Source organism: Drosophila simulans, chromosome 3R, assembly GCF_016746395.2.
Source record: "Drosophila simulans strain w501 chromosome 3R, Prin_Dsim_3.1, whole genome shotgun sequence".
NCBI classification, from domain to species: Eukaryota; Metazoa; Arthropoda; class Insecta; order Diptera; family Drosophilidae; genus Drosophila; species Drosophila simulans.
The window spans coordinates 20,603,730-20,624,477 of NC_052523.2; the positions used below are offsets into that span (position 1 = coordinate 20,603,730).

The 20,748-nt window shown below is 44.1% G+C and overlaps 7 protein-coding genes across 8 annotated transcripts; 3 read left to right on the forward strand and 4 right to left on the reverse strand.

The window, feature by feature from the left end:
- Window positions 1–309: 309 nt before the first annotated feature.
- On the reverse strand, window positions 310–2,708 carry LOC6729407. The gene is made up of 4 exons (XM_016174784.3): window positions 2,400–2,708; window positions 918–1,829; window positions 671–859; window positions 310–605 (listed from the first exon to the last, which is right to left on the reverse strand). The coding sequence occupies exons 2-4, from the start codon at window positions 1,766–1,768 to the stop codon at window positions 311–313; spliced, it is 1,335 nt and encodes a 444-aa protein (XP_016036053.1). The 5' UTR covers window positions 1,769–1,829; window positions 2,400–2,708; the 3' UTR covers window position 310.
- Window positions 2,709–3,663: 955 nt separating this feature from the next.
- LOC6729408 lies at window positions 3,664–4,630 on the forward strand. The gene is made up of 4 exons (XM_002104687.4): window positions 3,664–3,901; window positions 3,954–4,192; window positions 4,249–4,359; window positions 4,433–4,630. Exons 1-4 carry the CDS (start codon window positions 3,734–3,736, stop codon window positions 4,572–4,574), a joined length of 660 nt encoding a protein of 219 aa, XP_002104723.1. The 5' UTR covers window positions 3,664–3,733; the 3' UTR covers window positions 4,575–4,630.
- A 5,186-nt stretch (window positions 4,631–9,816) lies between these two features.
- LOC6729409 lies at window positions 9,817–12,286 on the reverse strand. Its single transcript, XM_016174783.3, has 5 exons — window positions 11,830–12,286; window positions 11,451–11,724; window positions 11,198–11,373; window positions 11,019–11,135; window positions 9,817–10,318 (listed from the first exon to the last, which is right to left on the reverse strand). Exons 2-5 carry the CDS (start codon window positions 11,718–11,720, stop codon window positions 10,198–10,200), a joined length of 684 nt encoding a protein of 227 aa, XP_016036055.1. The 5' UTR covers window positions 11,721–11,724; window positions 11,830–12,286; the 3' UTR covers window positions 9,817–10,197.
- LOC120285044 lies at window positions 10,333–10,889 on the reverse strand. The gene is made up of 2 exons (XM_039295450.2): window positions 10,716–10,889; window positions 10,333–10,639 (listed from the first exon to the last, which is right to left on the reverse strand). Exons 1-2 carry the CDS (start codon window positions 10,842–10,844, stop codon window positions 10,379–10,381), a joined length of 390 nt encoding a protein of 129 aa, XP_039151384.1. The 5' UTR covers window positions 10,845–10,889; the 3' UTR covers window positions 10,333–10,378.
- Window positions 12,287–12,803: 517 nt separating the features above from the next.
- Window positions 12,804–17,283, reverse strand: LOC6729410. Of its 2 annotated transcripts, XM_039295202.2 has the most exons (6): window positions 16,830–17,283; window positions 16,444–16,655; window positions 13,707–13,899; window positions 13,425–13,636; window positions 13,190–13,300; window positions 12,805–13,135 (listed from the first exon to the last, which is right to left on the reverse strand). In XM_039295202.2, exons 1-6 carry the CDS (start codon window positions 17,157–17,159, stop codon window positions 12,958–12,960), a joined length of 1,236 nt encoding a protein of 411 aa, XP_039151136.1. In that variant the 5' UTR covers window positions 17,160–17,283; the 3' UTR covers window positions 12,805–12,957. The 2 variants fall into 2 exon arrangements, with proteins under 2 accessions (XP_016036056.1, XP_039151136.1); XM_016174780.3 differs by lacking the exons at window positions 13,425–13,636; window positions 13,707–13,899 and having other exon boundaries at window positions 12,804–13,135.
- Window positions 15,238–18,655, forward strand: LOC6729411. The gene is made up of 4 exons (XM_016177398.3): window positions 15,238–15,361; window positions 17,267–17,578; window positions 17,642–18,177; window positions 18,235–18,655. Exons 1-4 carry the CDS (start codon window positions 15,359–15,361, stop codon window positions 18,503–18,505), a joined length of 1,122 nt encoding a protein of 373 aa, XP_016036058.3. The 5' UTR covers window positions 15,238–15,358; the 3' UTR covers window positions 18,506–18,655.
- A 980-nt stretch (window positions 18,656–19,635) lies between these two features.
- Window positions 19,636–20,579, forward strand: LOC27208577. Its single transcript, XM_016184152.3, has 3 exons — window positions 19,636–19,884; window positions 19,957–20,165; window positions 20,225–20,579. The coding sequence occupies exons 1-3, from the start codon at window positions 19,702–19,704 to the stop codon at window positions 20,535–20,537; spliced, it is 705 nt and encodes a 234-aa protein (XP_016036059.1). The 5' UTR covers window positions 19,636–19,701; the 3' UTR covers window positions 20,538–20,579.
- Window positions 20,580–20,748: the final 169 nt, after the last annotated feature.

Below are 20,748 nucleotides of genomic sequence, written 5' to 3' on the forward strand. Positions count from 1 at the left end.
CCATCTTATTCCGATAGTGCTGCGGAGTTGAAGTTGAAGTAATGTGATCACTAGTCTCCGTTTTTCCGGGGATAAACTCAAATGCTCGCCTTCGACTCGGGAAATGCTTTTAGCTGCAAGTGAAGAAACTTCCAAATGACTTTTGTGCAATCTTTCTTTACAATATCCGACTAGCTTTCTGGGTGGGTTGTCAATACAAACTATAAGATATATTAAATAACTCGCTAATCTTCAAAGTTATTTAAACACTGAGTTCTACTGTAGTGTACCTTAGATTTAATATATAATTTTGAATAAAACTCAATAGCATTTAGATATTTCCCAGACTTTTATTTTCCAACCAGAATGTGTGATTGCAGTCGCCGTAGATTTGCCGACAGTTGCCCTTCTGCCGATGTGCCTCCAGATAATGAGGGGAAATCATTAGCTCCAGTTCCTCCGGCTGCTCCACGTCATCGCTGCTGGGCAATTGGAAGATGGCCGAGAGTAGTTCCATTATAAAGCTTTGTGGCTTGACCACATTCGTCCCTCGAAGGACATGCTGTTGCCTTTGGGAGGACTCGCAGAGTGCTCGTAGCACACAGGAGGTACCATTTAGTCGTCGCCTGGGGGATTACACGTTTACTACACCACTGAGCGAAATGATTTATAGTAGGCGTCTTAAACTCACGACTTGTACAGGCGTTCGATTTTGCCAAAGAGCAGCTGCCTCGAGCTGAGATGCTGCTGCAGGTGGAGTCGCTGGAAGTGGGCATCCTGCTCCAGACTGCGTCGCCGCCTCCGCCTGGCGAAAACGGGATATATGTGATGTTTGGGTGGTGCTCGCAGCACTTCTCGAGGTCGCTGGGAGTAGGCATAGCTGCAAAATATTCTTTATATAATATACTTAAATATGTATATTTTGTAGCTTTACTTACTCCCACTTCGAGGGACCCCATATGCGCTGTTTTTCGCGCCAGTTCTGCTGCACTCGCTGTCCATTCCGTGTCCACCAGTTGTCCGCGCCCGCCGTCTCCACCCTCTGCTGCCACTCGGCGGGCGACTGTCGCGCATGCCAATTAGCAGGAATCGCCGCCTGGCGCTGCTGTCCATTTGCATTTGCATCCGCATTCGCATTTGCATTTGCATATGGGTAAGCGGCCGGGATGCGCTGGATATTCGTGTAATACGAGTGGGAGTCATGCTCATTGGCCGCATATGCCGGTGGATTCGCCGGCGGTGCGTGCACTGCCTGCCAATTAGCCGTGGCTGCTCCTCGATTGTCCAGTTCCAGATTCTGCGAGTGGGTTAGGGGTTGGGATAGTGGCTGGGATGGAGGGTCAGGCTCTGGATCGGCTACGCTACCGTTCCGGCGGACAGTGCCGATGGTGCCGTCGTTGATGCGCGTGAGCACGTTTTCAATCAGCTCGCTGGGCGGCTTGCTGGGCAGCTCCCAGGCCACGGAGCAGGTGATGCCCAGGATGGCGTAGTTGGTGTAGTCTATGATGGGTATGATGATGTCGAACACCAGCTGAAAGGACGAGCCCTCGGGAAAGAGCAGGTACCGTTTCTGGCGATGCAGTCGCAACATGGCATCCCTTCCAGATTCAAGTGGGCCAGCGGGAGCAGGAGCAGGAGCAGAAGCAGGTGTGGTGACCACTGTGTGCGAGTCATTCGAGTGACCATTACCACTTGGTGCACTATAATTTTGGATCAGGCAAAGAGGCAGCAGCAATATGAGCAGAGTGCCGACTCCAGCACATCCAATTACTTTGATTGTTTTCCCCATTTGTCCTTAATGGAAGCCAGCAAAAGTCACTTGGTCAACACTTAGCAGCCAACATGGAGTTCTAATGAAAATATTTTTGATGGAGATTTTTTAAGAATATGTAAGTATCTCAGAAGTATCTAAATCTCAGAATTTATTCACATTTTATAAGTAATTTTTGTAAGCTATTAGAATGGATATTTATATTAATGTTTATTAACACTTTTGAAACCTATCGAAACCTATCTCTTAAACGAACATCATGTAACTCTATTTCAGGGCACCAGTTAAATTTTTTTATTTTCAAGAGTGGTGTCCCAGTTTTGTTCACTAGTGTAATTGAGCAATCGAACATTCAGATTGCTGCGTGCCTGGGCACTCGCATCGAAAAAAGCGGCGACGAAATTTGCATAATTTCACTTTAGCTGTGACGCTTCCATTTGCCGGCACTGCCAATCATGCGTTAAATTAATGCAATTTTCGACAATATTCGAAGCGCAAGAGATGTCCAATATCCCAATGGCCAATAGTCGCTGGTCGCTGGTCCAGTTTGAATCCGTTCCGATCGGTCTGTACAATTAAAACACTGCCATTTTCGAGGGGCCAAAACTCCGGTCGGAATTGAACGCGAATTTATGAAGCAGATAATTACCATTAGGGGCGAATTGGTTTCTCGATTGGGAGCGATTTTGGCCGGGCCTAAACTTTTTATTTTACGATATGTTGATGCCATTAGCTGTCCGAATCGAACTCGAACTGCTACTGAAACTGATGCCGCGTGTATTCCGGCCAACGATTTTGGTCCAGTTTGGTTCGGCCAAGTTTAATTGTACAATTAGCACCCAATTGAGTGTCGTTAACTCTATTCTGTGCCATCCCAAGTGCTCTTTAGAAGGTGCTAAATAGTCCGATCCATTTGCATTCCATCTCCCAACTGAAATGACCTGCAGCTGAAATACTAATTCCTCGATTTTTCACTCTATGCATCCCATTTATTTCGTACATTGTCAAATTGCCCGACAACAGATTGTTTAATTACTATATTTGCTGGTTTTTTATTTCGCGCTAACAATGCCTGCTAGCCACCGCAATAAATAATCTTTAAAGTGACAAGCCAGTCAAATAATAAAAAAAACAGTAGCTCATGGTTAGCATTTAAAATATTTTAATCACTACTGCTTACGGATGGATTAAACGTTTCACGCATTCGGTGAAATTCTCAGCTTGATTGAGTGCTTTTTAATTTTCGAATTAACTGCTCTATTTTATTTTACCTCTTATTATTCAAAACCAAAATTAATGTTACGGCATAGTTTTTAATTAATTCATGGGTCAATTCTTTGAATACACTATTATTTAATATGAATTGGTAAATAAAAATCTTTATGATTTTATGATATACACTGAATATTTCGATTGGCCACACCAATCAGTTTACAACTGGTGGCCAGGATAATGGACCGCCAGGAACACCTCTTAAAGGAAGGATACTTCATTGGGAGTGGCATCCACATATCGCCAAAGGCGATTGAATCCAGGCACACACACACTGCCATTCTGGTCATGGAATGGATGGAGGGCAGATGGATTAAGGAGGCATTGCGAATCGAAGCCACGTAAGTGTTCCAGATAGTTGGAGTCGCCACAGCTTCAGTTGCGGTTTCGATGTTCAGTATTGATTCTGCCCATTCGTTTTATACATACATTTTATACATGATAAAACATAAATAGGCGATTATGTTCCGGTTCAAATATTCATATAAATAGTGGTTTTTGAAACATGTGTTATTTTGGTAATATCTCGCTTAAGATGCAATTTAATTGGACATTTTACAATACAAAGATTCCTCACACTTATTTCCTCAGTGCATAATGGCAGTTTTCTGTTAACTTTGCGAATTCCCCGTCTGTCAATTTCTTTGGCAAACTAAGAGCTGAGTTTCCCAATGCTGCCGCAAGTTGCACCGGCTGCAAAATTAGTTGACCATGCACTCCAGTGGCAAACAGTTCCAGCCGAATCCATCCTCCGTCCTGCTGCTGTTCGTCCTTGCTGCGAGTGCTGCCGGAGATGGGAATGATAGAAATGCTAGCCATGGGCTGAGCCTCAGTCGCACCAAACGCTTGGCCATTTTCAATGGCCAGGGCACAAACAAGGTTGACCATCGATCCAACTTTGGCATTCCGGCTCCTAATTGTTCGCCCCCAGATTGTCGCTGGCTTGGCGTTTCCCATCAAGCAGGCGGATACGGTGCAGTCGGTTTGGGGATTCGTCAACTACCAGGCCCAATACGTGCCATCGCCTGTCCCAATTTACTGGTGGAGCTTCTGGAACACCTCGACATTTCTGTCCACCGCCAGAGAGTGGAGGAGAGGCATCCAGAGCAGGGTTTTCCAGGACGAGACCCGAGTTTGGCTGTACGATGTCGTGGAGACGGGCTTGGAGCGGTGTGTATTTGATGGCTCATCTGTCATCGCCTTTTACTAGGTTATTCGTGTTGCAGGCTCGGAGATCGGAATGCAGGTGCCTGCCTGCTCAAAAGTATCTGTGAGATATCCCAACGTCCCTTTGTGCACAACAGCATTTTCGGCGAGATCCTGAATGCAGTGCTGGTGTAAGTCTAGTTTTTAGTATCTTTAAAATGCTTAAGCAAAATGTAGCACTTGTTATCTTTAACCATTTAACAGTCCATCCCTGGATAATGTGCCTGAAAAGTATCTGCATGCCCGGAATGCCGGAAAAGCTGGTGCCAATTGCCGGAAAACTTACAGTGACTGCAGCCAGGAGTTCTGGAATAAACTCATGCAAATGGCCAGGATAACTATCTAAGTAGAATAAAAAATAATTACGTTGAAAATCTCTTGAAGCAAGAATGCCACTTCTATGTATTTAATATTATTTTAGAGGCTTTTCGCTTCATAAACTAGTTCATTTAATGGTTTTTAGTGTACATTATTTAATCGTCCACGCCCTTGACTGCGGCCAAAAGTTAAGCAACATTATTTTAAATTAGTTTCTCGAAATTCGTGCTGTGTGCTCCTTTGCATTTGTCTTTTCGATTCGAGCTGCTGGTATTTTTATTGTCTCGCTTGTTTTTTTTTTTATTTCTGTGGCTGGTGCTCGTGTGAGATTTTTACTAATTTCCAACCAAGTTGAACTGTAAACAATGTCAGCAGAGAAACCAAATGAAAACAAATGCAGCTAGCAGAACAACGAGGGGCAAGGAGGGGCGGGTACAGGCGAGGTACAGGCGCTCCTCGCACTAACGAACAGCAGTCGTCGCAGCAGTGGCAAAAATTTTCCAGCATGCAAAACATTTGTCAAATGTAAATTAGCAAAGATGTGCGGAGGGTGGAAAGGTTCTGCTGCTTCTGCGGTTTTTTCCCCATGCCAGTGGCGTCGCATGAGGCGGGAGGGGGGTTGGTGCGGATTAGGGGGCGGGGCAGGATGTGGGCGGCTTAGGGGGCGGCGCCGAACGGGTGTTTGCCTGGTACAAATCGCATAAAATCACACTTAATGCCCGCAGGCAACATGCAGCATGTAAAAAGTGCAGCGAGGCGTGAATGTCGCTGGCACACAAACTTTTGCATGTGTGCGGGCACACACCCACACCCACACGGAACACACACGCGGAGAAAATTAATTAAAATATTACATTTCAATAAAGGTGTGAGTTCGAAATATTTAATAATTTATAGTATAATGTATTTGAATAATTTGTAGCACCTTTTAGCTTATTAACTGAATATGATAGCTTTTTACTGATTAGTTTAGCTAATTAAACTTACAATGTATTATCAATAGTCTGTATTATTTTTTCCAGTGCACTCACGCACATTCACATGCTCAGGCGGCGGTGCAATGTTGCAGCTGAACGCAAATGCGGAAGCATTAACATGGTCACACCCCCTCCTGCCCCACGGATGCGTCCTCCTGTTTGCGTCTATTGTTCGCAATTATCATGGAACGCAAAAGGCAATGCTTAATTTTTGTTATCCGAAACTTTTACTTTGCCCCCACCCCGCTGCACTCACACTCACAAAAAAAAAAATCAAAAATAAAAATGATGATAAAAAATATGCAAAAGTACAAGTCAAACTTTAATAAGCGCCATTTCTGCTCTCCGTGTCGGCCTCGTTTGGTTTTTGGTTGGCTTCTGGTCCACACGGCGTATGAGCAATTTGCATTTGTTTGCGCCACGTCCTTTTGGATCCTTTGGGGGACCAAACAAAGTTCTAGGCGATGCTCTCAAGTGAATTTTATCGCACCCAGATAGCAAACAAAACAAGTTTGCATTTGTATGCGAGGTAGAGCCTTAAGCAAATTCAAGTTATAATTAAATTTTGGAAATGCAAAGGCACAGATGACATCTAAAAAAAAAGTGCCTCCAAGAATTCCGAGTCCTTGAATTAAATTAATAAAGAATGCTGGTCTTTAACAAATGATGCTCAAGCATCATCATCTCAGATAAGTACAGAATTATGAACTTCAAGAGAATTCCACTTTAAATCATGATCTATGGTTTAGCAGTTCTCCTTTGGGAGTCACTAATTCTGAAATTATTTCACACCTGAGTGTGAAGAAGTCCAATGAACTTCTGCATCCAGAAACTTAACGGGAACCCTATTTCGTCATGAGATTGTTACCATTTCAGTTGAAAATATGGGACAGTTGGCTAATGTAATTAGCACCTTGGCTTAATCACTCAAAAGAAATTAGCAAAATGTGCGCTACACCTTTTATTTATATTTTCGAGCTGTCTGGCTATGGCCATGGTTGTGTACAGCTGTTGGATTCAGCATTTTAATTATGTCAAATTTACTCAGCTTTACGCTGCTCTTCTGGCTGCCATTTCAGTAGCAGCTCTTTCTCTGTAATTTCCGCTGCTGTTTCTGCCGTTGTTAGCTGGCAAATGTCAGCAGCCAATTAGGAGGAGTGGGCCAAAGGATGTGCCGCTGCGTCTTCGTCATCGCGAGTCAGTCAATGTCACTCTGCCGTTGTCCACCGTCGCAGTTGCCCCACTCAAAGTCCCAAACTCCCCAGCCTTGCCAGCCAACCAGCCAACCAACCAGCCATCTGGGGTAATCGGGGGATTTTGGATGCCAATGCCACTCCAGCGCCTGTCTTGGCCTTGTCATCATTTGCATAAGAAATTTATCTCAATGAGTAGCTAATTGGGAAATTGTGACATGCCCGCTCTGCACCATCGCCACCCCTGTGCCCTGCTCCTGCCCAGAATCTCTGCCCCAGTTCCCCTAAGTCAACAAAAGGGCTGCGCAAATCCATGGCACGTTAGTTTTATTGCACTAATCCTTGAACTAATTTGGGGAGGCGGCAGCGAGAGTGATTCGCTGATGCTGAGAGTCTTGGGATTTTAAAATTAAGTCTGGTCTAGGCATATTGGTTTTTATAATGCCAGCCATAAGAATAGGAACGCATAAGATAGAAGTGCTTTAAGATATCAGTAAAAATTATAGAATAAATAAATTAACTCAGATATAAATCATGTATAGTATTTTGTAGCTCTATAACTTTTGCAGTTCCTATACGCATGACCTGCATTGTCTAAAGCGCGGCAATCAGCGTTTGACTAACTAATTGCGTATACGCCATGCTCTCTGCCGTATCATAGACGGTTTAATTTAGACACACACACAGATACACACACGCGATCCTGGCCACAAACTGAATTGGCTAACTGAGCTCATTAGCAGCCGCTGTCAGGGTCCATATTCCCTATCTGAAATCCCTCCACCTCCAATCCGCCGATAGGGATAGGCATGTAGATAGATGGAAAGCCAGCAGGGAGTGCGGTAGTGCCTATCGCCCCAACCAAGCAATTACATATTCGATAATGTGAGGCAAACCAAATGAAATTAATTGCACATTTTAATTGACAACGCATCAAATCAATTTGCATGCCAGTCACTCCACCTCCGTGTTCGATTAATGAATGAATGAGTGTGGCATGCAGATGAATGCAACAGAATGGGCCTTTCCACCCAGTCCGTCAGCCCTTTTCGCATGCATAATGAGCCAGTCCGGCAAACCAGATGCGCATTTCGCAGGTCCTTGACGGCCAATAAATTACCCGAGCTGAGCTCTAATCTCGTCTATATTGTTTGGGCCAAAATCCCACGGATACATCGCATTGTATCTGTATGGGCAGGGGGCCGAAATAACTTACCACACCTGTCGGGTTATATTAATTTTGGATGTCGAATTGCCGTTTAGCTGTAAATTGCCTATTTTCCTAAGTAATTAAAATGGCTTTCATGCTGACAATTAAAATATTTATTTGCGCTTAGTAGCAAGCGAGTTTTTATAAATTTCGCATTTTGGGCAACAGCAAAATGCTTTTATCTTTTCAACAATTTATTGACTTTTATTCATTTGGCAAGTGCTTTGCATTGTAAAAAGGTCACAAATTGTATTAAAATAAATAAATATATAATTGGCAGATCGAGTAAGAGAACTAAATAAAATTGCAAAGTGCCAGGCTATCAGATTTAATTCGGGGCAATTAAAAATTGTTATTTTTTATAGAACTGGATTTTACACATTGCATTTTGAATACACATAAATTGGCTTTTTATTTACAATGTTAGCAGTCAATAATGTTTAAAGTCTTTGTACATTTATGGTGATTTCATTTGCTTACTGATCATTGAACAAAAATTGGTTTAGCAGTTACTATTATTTAGTTGTCAGTTGCCACATTTCCAGGATATTTTACAATTTATTGTAAATTAAGTAATTGTAAATTAAATTCCTTCAATTTATTTCTTCAATATTAAAATAAGCCAATAAGAAGATTACAAGAGACTTAAAAAAAAAATATTTTGAGATGTGTAAGCAGATACTTACGATACTTTTCTAATTGAAGATTGAATTCTCTAGTTTTCAATAATAATACACAAAACATATAATAATTATTTTGTACAAATGGATTATAGCTACTCAGGCCAATTTTAAGGAAATCGGGTGAAGGTAATGTGCAATGGGGAGTGATTGGTTGGCTGGATGTTTGTGGATCGAGCAAGGTCACTTCCAGTGCACAGTTGACCTCTTGATGCAGCAATTCAACGCACGCCAAGATAATTAATACTTGATTAAGGCTGGGGATGCAACTCGCTGCTGCGTGTGCATTTAACTACATGTGTATTTTTCACCTTTGCTTAAGTGGCACAAAGTTGTGGCCCAATAAACTCTTAAAGTTTTGCGGTCAATGTCCCGGTGGGAGGAGGACTCCTCCATCTACGATACGTGTATCCTTGTGGCAAAGTTCTGACTCGAGAGCGCCCGCCCGCAACTGCAATTTAATGCCCTTGTACGCGTGCATGTAATTTATGTTTTTCAACTTAATTAAAGTTAATTCTTAATGCCGCTGCGGTGGGCGACAGGTTTTCCTTGGGGGGCGTGGCAAGTGCATCAAAGGCTGCCGCAAACATTTTAACACCACTCGGTATTTTCGTGCTGGTGACATTAAACAGCTGGAACACTTTTGTCATGCAACGAGGTCAACAATGGCCAGCGAGTCCTTGCTCCGCCTGGTATCCTCTTTTTTTTTGGTTTTTTGTTCGCTGCCTCTTTGCAACTGCTCATTTTCAGCTGTTTAATAAAAATGCCAATTAAATGCATGTCGCTGATTGCCACACGCAGCATCAGCGGCTGCCGGAAAAACAGAAACACTCATCCAAAACCTGCAAATGGCACACAAGTTAATTATAAATTGCAAATGGCAACAACACCGAATAAATATCATCAGCAGCCACAAACACTTATCTCCACAAAAATCTGGAAAATCTTGAAAATAGCAAAGCATTAATGCACAACTTTTGGTTTATTAATAACGAATATAAAAATGTAGTAGTACTTGTAAAACTTGCATGTTAAATCATTGAAACTGAATATATTTCACTTTTTTTTAGGTTTTAGTTTCCCCTTTGTATGTATACCCCATCAAAGGGTATTAAACATAACTCAAATGAAGATGAATACGTTTGTGCTGAAATGAAGTTTTAAATTTGTATTAAAAACACGCTGAATTAACAATCGTATTAAGGTTTATTGTGCCATGGTACGAGCTTCAATATTTAATCACCCCAGGCTTCAATCACTTTGAAGTGCTTTTATTACTATCAGTATTATTATTTTAGGCAATCAGTTCGTCAGTTTTGTGGGTCTATTTATTTGTTTTGATGTGCAATTCAATCTGTGTCTTGTTTATTTTATGTAGCTCAAAAAAATAAACCAGTTCAATCTACAGTTCTGTCAATTGCCAGATGTTCAGTGAGGGTTTTCTGTTTGGAAAACTACGTTTATACTCGTAAAAAAGTCGTCGGAGTTCCATTAGTTTAATATCAAGTGAATATACTTATTTTAAACATTATCCATAGATATCTATTCATATTTATTTGGCCAATCTGTTCTCCTTTCCAAGTGCTTAGTGCTAAACATCATCGGTGTATGGGGATATGCTGTCGAAACTCAAAGGACAATGGCTGTGCATGATTTGCTCGCAGTTCTCCTCCCGCAGATGCGGCATATGCCGCTTGTCGTGCTCATCCAGTCTGCAATTAAGTAAAGTGTGTGTGGTTGGGCGCATTAATGTACATACGACTGGCAGGCACTTACGTAAATACGTATTTCAAGAGCTTAAACAAAAACCCCTGACCATGATCCCCGGCCAGGGCGGTGCAATAGGCCTTCAGGACACACGCACGTCCATCCAGGCCACTGCGATCGATTAGCTCGTGGAGCAACTCGTAGGTGTCCCTGCGAAAGGGTCTATTCTCCCTTTTGACCAACACCGGCGTATTGGCTCGAAAGCCATAGCCATGAGCCCACACAATCGGCGATTTGATCACATTGTTTTTGGCATTAACGCGGAACTTTAAAGGGGAGTTAATATATGTATTTGACTATAACTTTAAATATTTTTCAGTTAGCGCTACTTGATCTACCCACAAATATACGAGTTGTCTCTATAATATCCAAATATCGCTTGGCTCGACTATGGATGGCGGTGGAATTCCGATCTTGGCCTGCCACCAGGGTCAGGAAAGTGAGAAGTAGACCCAACCGAACCGTGACCATTGTAACCAATGTAAGAACTCAACTAACAGCAAAGAATGGATTGGAAAGCATATGATTGTTCTTAACTCAAATCAAAACAGGTTTCTTTTTGGTTATAGACTTATGAGTATAATGCTAATTAAAGGCCAAACTGGGTTCAGCTCACGTGGAATACGGAGCATATGATCGACTTACCGAAATATCAATTTGAGCATTTTGAAGAGCATTCCGCTCTTTTGTTTGGGATTATCCACATCGTTAATGGCAGTGCAGAACGACTTCAGCATGCAAGCTCGACCATCGAAGCCATGTCTATAAGGAAAAAGGATAATAGATTTAATAAAATATAAAATATAGTACATTAGTAAACCTACCCATCCAGAGCAGTCTCCAGTTTTGAGAAGAGGTCCCTCTTGAACAGTCGAAAGAAGACGGCATTATCCTTCTTCTGCTCCTCGATTGAGGGAAAGGGATAATTGGCACGGAAGCCATAGCCGTAGGCATACAGAGTGTTGATTGTCCACAGATTGTTCTTGCCGTTGGTACGCCACTGCAGGACATCGAAGGGAGCCAATTAAAACTGGACACCGTACACCTACCATATGCTAGTATGCACCATATACGCACCGACATACGTGATCCCTTGCTGAATTGGAGATAACGCTTGCCACGACGCAGAATCCTTGTGGAATTGCCGGATGCGGAATCAAAGTCGGAGCTGGGAATATTGCTGGTCGATGGACTGGCCATGGGGCTATCGAAATGTTTGGATAGTGGACTGAGCCCCTCGAAATTGTCAACGGATTGGTGTTGAGTGACGGGGGGATTGGACGCCGGGATGGGCACCACCAGGAGCAAGTGCAGCATCAGCAATGCCAACGCTGACAGGTGAGTCATGTTGCTGAATTTCCAAATGTTCACTAATTAATACTTTCAACTGCTAGGGATTTTCGCCCTGAAACTACTTCAATTCCTGACGTTTTTCCGGCTTAATTGCCTCGCTCACATTGTTCGTCGTGGACGGGTCTTGTGTCCAGTTCCAGTTCCCCTGGGCTACTGATATAAGCTCGGATATATTTAATCTGGCTGACATAAATACGAGAGCCAAAAAGAGAAGCAAACAAACAAACAACAAACAATGAATTTGTTCTTGCTGGCGTTGCTTATTTATTTATTGCTCTGTGTGGTTCGGTGACATCTCGTGTCTTGGTCATTCTATCCATTCTGTCCACTATATCCATTCTGTCCGCTCCATCCTGCTCCGGAATTCTAGTTTCTACTTCTGGACATGACGTTTACTTGTTAACACTTTTCTCTCCATCTTTCGCTGAGCTGCTGCTTCTTGTTGACGTCCCCAATTTCCCCGTTTACCTTTATAAATGGGGCCAGCGTGGAGCATGCGGATGAGGTGTGAACACCTGGAAAAGATTCTTTACGGCCGCGGTTGAGCTCCAGATTAGCAGGAATTAGTAGTAGTGGTAAAAAGATTTAAATAAGTAAATATTTTTCTAGGTTATTGCAGTCGCTATAGGTTGATAAAAAGTTAAAATTGGATTTAAATTGGCTATTTTTCTGATGTCTTCTTCTTTCATTTTTCAATTCAGCCAACTCCAATTGTCAATTTACTATTCTGACAGATTTTATTACGCTCTAAATCTATTACAGCCCATATTTCTCGATGCCCAAATGGGCTGTTTTTGGCCAATAGTCGTAAATATGTCAGCCGGTCTCCTAATTTTCACTCATTGTCTAAGACAATGCCAACTTTTCTTTTGATTGATTTCAATCGAAAAAGCAGCAGCAAAGAAACTTTGGCCAATGTATTTTTATTTGGCTCCAATTGAGGTTCGTTTGCCACTGCCAGGATGATAATGATGGACCAGAAGGTGTCAGGAGACCGACTTCCACATCAGTCAGCTGGAGTCGGCCCACAGACACCATCAATTCCACTTGGCTGTGGAGGAGGGATGTCGCATGCCAACTTGCAGCTGGCCAGAAGATACATGAAGTGTCATTTTTTAACCTGGCTCAACAAGTGCCCTTTTGCACTTCCCTTCGCACTTCCCCCATCTGGATACGAAGTTGACATTTAAAAGGAATTTGATGCGAAACACTTTTAGGAATCGGAAATTTATTAGGCGTAATAATTTTTCGGCGGTGTGGTATATTTTCCAAATGCCAGTTCCAGCAAAGAGAAATGACAATTGTACTGGGTGCAGTCGTCGGTATGGGCATTCCGATATGCCTGATCGTAGTGCACTATATCCGCATTCTCGTGCAGTTCCCGGGTGAAAATTCTCTGCTTTGGCAAGCTGTGGATATGGATGGATATTAGAAGATTTCTGGTGTTATTAATTGGAACTTACCTGAATATAGTACGAAGCATCTCGCCTACCATGCTCATCTTGGTGCGCTGGAAGTACTGACGACTCTCGCAGAGGGTTCTTAAGATGCAGTCACGTCCATTATAGCCCATGCTTAATGGAGTTAAGAAAAGTAAAAATACATATATTAGTTCAATGCTAGAATTCTATAAAATAAAACATTAGTTAGGTCATAAGCACGGAAAGATCTACACCAATAATTCAAAAACCCCCTTACTTATCCACAACTGCCTCGATCTGCCGGTAAATGGCGCTCCTCGACCTTCTACGCAGGACTGCAGGAGCCACAGGATGCGTGGCAAATCCGTGAAGATTCTGTAGTACCCACGTGGTATTCGGCAGGTCATAAGCCACTCCCCAATTCAGGCCGAAACTGTTGTAGCCATAATACGGATTACCAATGATGCCCACGGTGAAGCAGACGGCCACCTGATCAAGGAGACAGTGACAGAAAAGAACTCACTGCAGGAGGGGATTGGTCGCGGGACATGACACATACGGAAAACGAGGAGCCCTCGGGAAAGCTGAGATAGCGCTTCGGACGACTGAGCACTCGCTGCCACCGGCGGTGCAACAGATGCGAGGATGTAACCAGAGACTCCGGCGCGGAGGCGAATGTGGATGTGGATGCCGTGGAGTCATCCGCACGTTCCATCATAGTCATCAATGTTGGCGGTGACCATAAATCACGGCTGACATTACCCGGGAAAAACGAAGCAGCGGCAGCGGGGAACGAGGGCGTGGCATTTGTCGTTGCAATTAAATCGTAAATCAAAAACTTTGCAACAATTAAACGATAATTAAACAATGCGGGGTGCGCGTAAATCATGGCAGAAAAGAGGAGCAACGTGGCACGTGCCACTCTAGCAGGCGACTGAAAACTGCAGACTGCAAGCTGCAGTGGAAACTCCACTTCGGGCCAAGACAATGCATCGGTTGGGCCAAAGGAAACTGGCCCAAGTGCAAATGTGTCAATTGTCCGTTAACGTTTAGAATGCTCTTCAGACACTTGCAGCAGTCACGTTTACAATAAACATGGCACCGGCCCAAAAGGTCGACGGGCGGCGGAGGAGAGCGGCAAGCATTCAACTTAATTGAATTGCCTGTGCCGACACTTGCAACTGCACCTCCGCCTGCACCTGCACCTGCATTCCCATCCACCTGCATGCCCACCACCACCTGTCGATGCCAGGCGAAAGGTCGGACTGCCTGGGCAAAGTCAAAGATGCGATGACAGAGATCGATGGGCTGGACGGCCATGGAGTCCATATTTGCCAACTCTGCTGCGCGGCGAAAGTGCAGTGCAATATTAGTTCACACCTCGGGTGATTGGGTGACTCAAAGGGTCTGGCTAGCTTGGTTTGGACTGGATGGAGGGTTATACCTATCGAGTATGGCTAAAGTGCAAAATTATGCTATTGAAAGGAACTTGGTGTGATTAAACATAAGCTTTTTTAATATTAAATGGAATATAATATACTTTTTCTCTGATTAAACATTGGCCACCACACAAACTGGCACACAATGAACTGCTTTAAGGAGTGTTCCACCACAAACTATTATTTCCAGGGGATTTTAAGCTTGGTAGTGGGGATAACTTTTTAGCCCCCCTTCACGCCAAATCCCCCGCTCTGAAATAGTGGCGGCTGTCAACTTGAATGCTGCGGCCAGGGCGACAGGCGAGCAAACAAACAAACAACTTCATTAACCCCATAGGGCATACATCGCATACACAAGGACTCCCACTGCCAGTGCCATTGCCACATGCGAGTGTAGATGTATACTATATGTGCGGATATATATCCCGACATATCGGATAGAGGCAATTGAGGCCAGGGAAGGCGCTTAGCTGACCCATTAGAGGGAGAGGCGGTCGTAAACCAGAGGAGCCAATGCCAAAAGTCAGGGGCAAAATGGCCGGGCATCAATTGTGGGACGCTAAGCAAAACAGACAATCGAAAAGCGAAACCAATCGAGGGAAAACAATCATGAAACACAAGACGAGCGAACAACACATAGCACACAGCGCACAACACACATTTGAGATACAAGTCACCGAATTCCCGACACGTGAAGCTAAGGTCAAAGCCAGGGGAAAATCCTGCGGAGGATGGCGAAAGGAAAAGCCAGCCAGCCGGTCGAAGGACAAATATGGTAACTTTCTGACAACCACTTGAAGCTTAGTCGATCCCAGGAATTGAGGCAAGTCGTATCGAAAAGGGGCTCAAGTCCTTTGATTACCATGACAACGCCCATCACCGAATGTATCTCAATGTGCGTATGTGTGTGTGTGTGTGTGGGTGTGCGGATCGTTGATAAGGCATTTTACAGATTGCAGATAGTTTAACGGCCACCCGCCACATAACTCTGCCCCAATTACGGCCTAATTTGCTATGCATTTTTCGCATTGGCTCCAAGTTAAAGCTGCCGGAACCGCAGACTTCAGACTCGAGACTCAGACGCACGGTCCTCTACGGATATTAAACTATTTCCGAAGCATACAAAAAGCCAATTTAAATGCTAATATAAAATACCAACATTTTATTATTATGCCATGAGCACGCATCGCAGAGTAGGGCGGTAATATGGGCGTTTGTGGGTGGTGGGCGTGGCCTGGTAGGGACAACGACCACTTTGGGTGCGAAGTTCCCTTGGTCGCACTGTGCGTGATAAGCCAAGTGGCTTGGCTGATTTTGGCAGCGCAAACAGGACGACGAGCAGGGTGTCCTGCCACTTGAGCCATGCAAAGTATCTACATATGAGTGGGTGGCTACATCTGTTGAGAGCCGTACAGTGCGTTTCGCAAATAAAAAGCCCCCAAAGTCATTAATCAGCGCGAATTTATGCGAGTAATTCAGGACTGCGACTGAGATGATTTACGTTTCTTAATTGTGCTAATAAATCATTATTACTGATAGGATACATTTAAATTATAGTTATATCCACTTCCTTTGATACTTTAAACTATTTCTATTATTTGCTTCAGCTTATATTGCAATTGTATAGTGAACTTTAATGTGCTCCCTAAATTGTTTTCTTTGATTTGAACTTAATGATGAGCTTATGCACTTTGGTAAGACCAATTCACAGAACACAATACATTTTAAATATTCTTTGTCTGCTCTGAAGGCGCTTTCAAATAGTTAGAGCCGAAGAAATCCCACACCCAAATGGACCTGAGATGGTCAAGTGCCTTTGACCCATGAATGCCGATCCATGAATCCCGGCCCACTCACCTGTCTATCATTGTCTCCAGGCGGCCATAGAGCTCACGTCGATGTCTGCGCTTGATTTGCGCCTGGGCCGACTTCTTTGTGGTCCACCCGTGGGCATTCTGCAGCACCCAGGTGACATTGGGCAAGTCGTAGGCAACGCCCCAATTGATGCCCAAACTGAGGTACAGCAGGTTGGGGTTGCCAATAACACCAGTGGTCAGACAGACAGCGCCCTGGAACACGGCCACAAAATGTTTTATTTAAATAAGTTAGTATAGTAGCATTTAAGTAGATTCCAACTGGATTCTAAACATTCATTTGGATTGGTTTTTCCATTTCCTATTATTATTTTTCCCTGTGCATAAAGACGGCATATTGTCCCATTGTTCGAGGGTTCGTTGACTCACCGATGCTGATGAACCCTGGGGAAAGGCCACAAAGCGCTTGCCTCTCGAGAGTTTCCGCTGCGACGATGGGGCCGCATGTGGTGTCAGTGGGTCCTGGTCCAAGTCCCGGTCGAAGTCCTGTGCTTTCCCCTGTGCGACGACGCTGTGTCCTGGCGGAGTCAGCGTGACATTGTTGACTTTGCCGGCTTCGTGACTTGTCGCCGGCGGAGCAAATTCATCCGGCGAACTGCTCTGGCATTCGCCCAAAAGCCATGCCGTGAACAAGAGTGTCAGCCAAGTCGCAGACATAATACCAACTGAATCAATGATTTGGCCCTTGATTTCTACCATATTCCATCCAGCGCTTTGTCTTAGCGTTCTATCAAAATGGCAACTTGTTAATTGAATTAGAGCCTGGCCAAGTGACCCCTTTCCATACTAATGCCTTGACCAAATAGCTGCTGCGTACCAAATTGGATGGCCACGCGAACGGAATGGGAACATTACTTGTTCAATCTGGAGTTAAGTGTCGATCCGGCAGCAGCCTGGTTCTTCAGTTCTCGGCCAGCTTCGCCATGGAAAACTTAATATGGCTTAGAGTGGCGGTTTGCGCCATTTTGGTGGCCTTAGTTTCCGCAGGAAATGATACCACTTCCCTAATGGCCAAGTCCAACTCCGGGAATAGGGGAGTGACCTACATGCACGAGAAGATTCACCTACTCCATCGCCAGAAGCGCTGGCTCACTTTTGAACTGGGATCTGCTCTAACGGTTAGTAAAATAATAATGTAATTTTTAAATAATGGAAGTTATACTTACTTTTGCTGATCACAGGTGACTGCGAATTGCGCCAAGGCAATTCTAGATACGATACCCAGAGGACTTCTCTGGCTGGCAGAGATTACCAGTCTTTATGAACTACCTGCTGCCATTGAAGATTGGATACCCAGGCATGTAGGCAAGCCGAAGGCGAAGCTTCCGCCTCCACCTCCGCCACCGCCTCCTCCACCACCACCACCTCCGCCACCACCACCACCGCCTCCACCTGGTGTTCCTGGCAATCCAGTTTCACTGCCACCACAGCCCGTGATTGTGCCTCTGAATCCCGCAGATCCCATACAGTCCTTCTACTTCGCCTACCCGCAAGGCATTCCCACGCTGAGTCGCCGCAAATCCTATTCGCAGCAGATGCAGCTGGGATGTCCAGCCTCCCACCTGGTCAAGGATATGTACGGAACCTACTACTGCCGACCATCGGCGATGTCCCGCCGGCTGAGAAGGGAACTGGAGAGCCAGGGTAGGAGGGTGATCAATGAGGCACAGAATCCGCACGGCATGCTCTTCGATCTGATATCTATAATGGCCACCATGTAAGGATTGACCCTTTGTATAGTATGTATAGTCAGCATTCCCATATCAATTTTCAGGTTTAATTACCAGCCCAACTACTGCGTTATGCGCACCCTGTGCGAGGCACGTCATCTGCTGGCTCCGCCGGGCCTAACGCTCTTCCACGACATCTTCCGCATCATGCTGCGCTACGTGCATCCGGAGATTGCCCACAAGCCCAAGTATCGGGAGGCCTTCACCGCCGGCCACTCGCTTCACCAATGCGCCAGTTTGTATGGACCACATTGCCGGCAGAGTTTTTTGCTGCTCATCAGCGAGAGGTTTCAGGAGAAATACGCGAATGAATGAAAGCGAAAATATGGAAAACACGCCAATGAATTTATCGAACTGCAAGGCCTCAGCTGACTGCTATGACACCCTATATAGAGTTAATGCACCGCGTTGCATGTTCAATTTGATATAAATATGAAGTGCAATAAACGGAATTGTAAATATGCAGCGCTTTTTTAATGCAGATTCTTGGAAATATCCATAAACTTTAGGTTTAAATTGGTATGCATTAATACTTTTTGAACTTCAATTGTTAATATGTTTTCTATTTGATAATAACTAGCCATTATAATTATTTTTTAGAAGCCATTAAAGGTTAATCAAAATATAATAATTTTGGTATTTAGAGTCCTTATTTAGTCCTTGTCGCTCAGTTTTGCCTTTAATTTCTTGCGTTTATTGAAGCTCGTAACGATGTTAAAAAATCAATACTTTCGTGCATTAAGCTCGCACAAATTGTGTAATATTTCCACAGTTCAAACAATAAATACAAATGAAAAATGAGTGCATAAATTGATGAGCAAAAAAAATGAATTTTATTGTGCGCCACAGCAGAAAGTTGAATGGAAATTAAGTAAATACTCGTACATCGACATTTTTATTGACCATTTTTTTGGCCACTTTGTGGTGCGCTTCATCGAAAATTGCAGCGCATATGAGTTCAACTCTTCATCCGTTTTATTGGTTAAAATTATTAATGTTTTTAGTATGATCGCTCGATATTAAGTAGCCGAACTGTGGTGACATAAATGTATATCTGCAGCTAAAGTAGGGTATGGAAACATTGATAGATTCCCAAGTGCATGGAACCCACTCTCCGGGGAGCCGAACTGCCAATTCCATAATTTGTGCTGTTTGTTTTTCGCTTCACAATGCTGACAATTGGAGTGGAAGTGGAAACAAAACAAGTGTATTTCCCACTGTTGACAGAAATTTACATGCTACAGCAATCAGTGTTGGCCGCATCGACGCACGATGGCCAGGGGGATCGGAGATAGGGAAACCCAAACCCAACCCAAACCCAATACCAATCCCAATTCCGTGGAGGAGGAGGAGGACCACCACCTAACAATGGGCACTTGTTAAAAGCGGACTTTGCAGGCAACCGCTAATCAGTGCAATCAACACGGCACTCGAACTAATAAGCCGCTATAGCGACTGGTTCCCATTTTCAGTTTGGCTTTCAGTTACCAACGGAACGTTCTACCGACAGCATGAGGCTCTCTCGAACTGGCCACTTCAGTTTGCTGGCACTTTGCCTCCTGCTGCACGAGGTGCAATCCCAGGTGATGTCCATGATGTCACCAGCTGCAAATGCCAACCGGACAGGGGAGGTGACCAAAGTTCTGCGCCGGCACAAGCGTTATCTGGCATTTCCGGAGGGCTCGTCGGTTTCGGTGTGAGTGTGTTGATGGCCAGTTGGCCAGATTGGTCAGTAAAACGTCTCTAATGGAAGACATATCCTGCAGGGCGCCATTTGCATGACGATCGGCATGATTGGCAACCCCGATGTTGACTATCTCAGCTGGGCGGTCAACTGGGGCGTGGCCTACGATCTGCCCAACCATCAGTGGGTCATCCAACACGCCCATGGACTGAACGCCACCCTGGCCAAGGATACCATCAAGCGGCGATCCCGGCGAGCATTTTATGATGAAGTGCAGTCCTTGTTTGACAAGTGAGTGAAAATGAAGTCAAATTTATATAGTTTTGTACCCAATGAATCGCATCTTGCAGCATGGGTTTCAATGGTCGTTCTTGTGTGGCTCGAGCTCTCTGCGAAAGTGCCAGGTTCATGCTGCCGTCCGAGGAACGGGGCAACATGTTGCACGAGTTGGTCAGGACTGTCTTCAGCCTGCCCCCCTCCCCGGTGGCTGCCCACGAACCACAAGCCCATCATCAGTACGATCGTATCTACCGTCGATCCAAGCGGAACTCACGGGAGTGCCATGAAATCTATCCAGGATGCCAGTTTTCACTGCTGGCTTTGGCATTGGGCAAATATATGGCGGCCACAACCACAAAGTTTAGTTCATTCAACTATATGTGAAAGAAAAAAAATGATTTACTTGAAAAAAAGAAAATAAAAAGGATTAACAATAATTAAACAGTTGTGGAATTTATTTACTCTTTTTATTTATTTACTAAATCCCCTTACTTATAGATTCATTTCGAAATAAAAGACTGGCTGTTTTTTTTAAAACAAATTATTTTCATTCTTCTTTATTTAATAACGCGTAACATTTATTTATATAGTAATT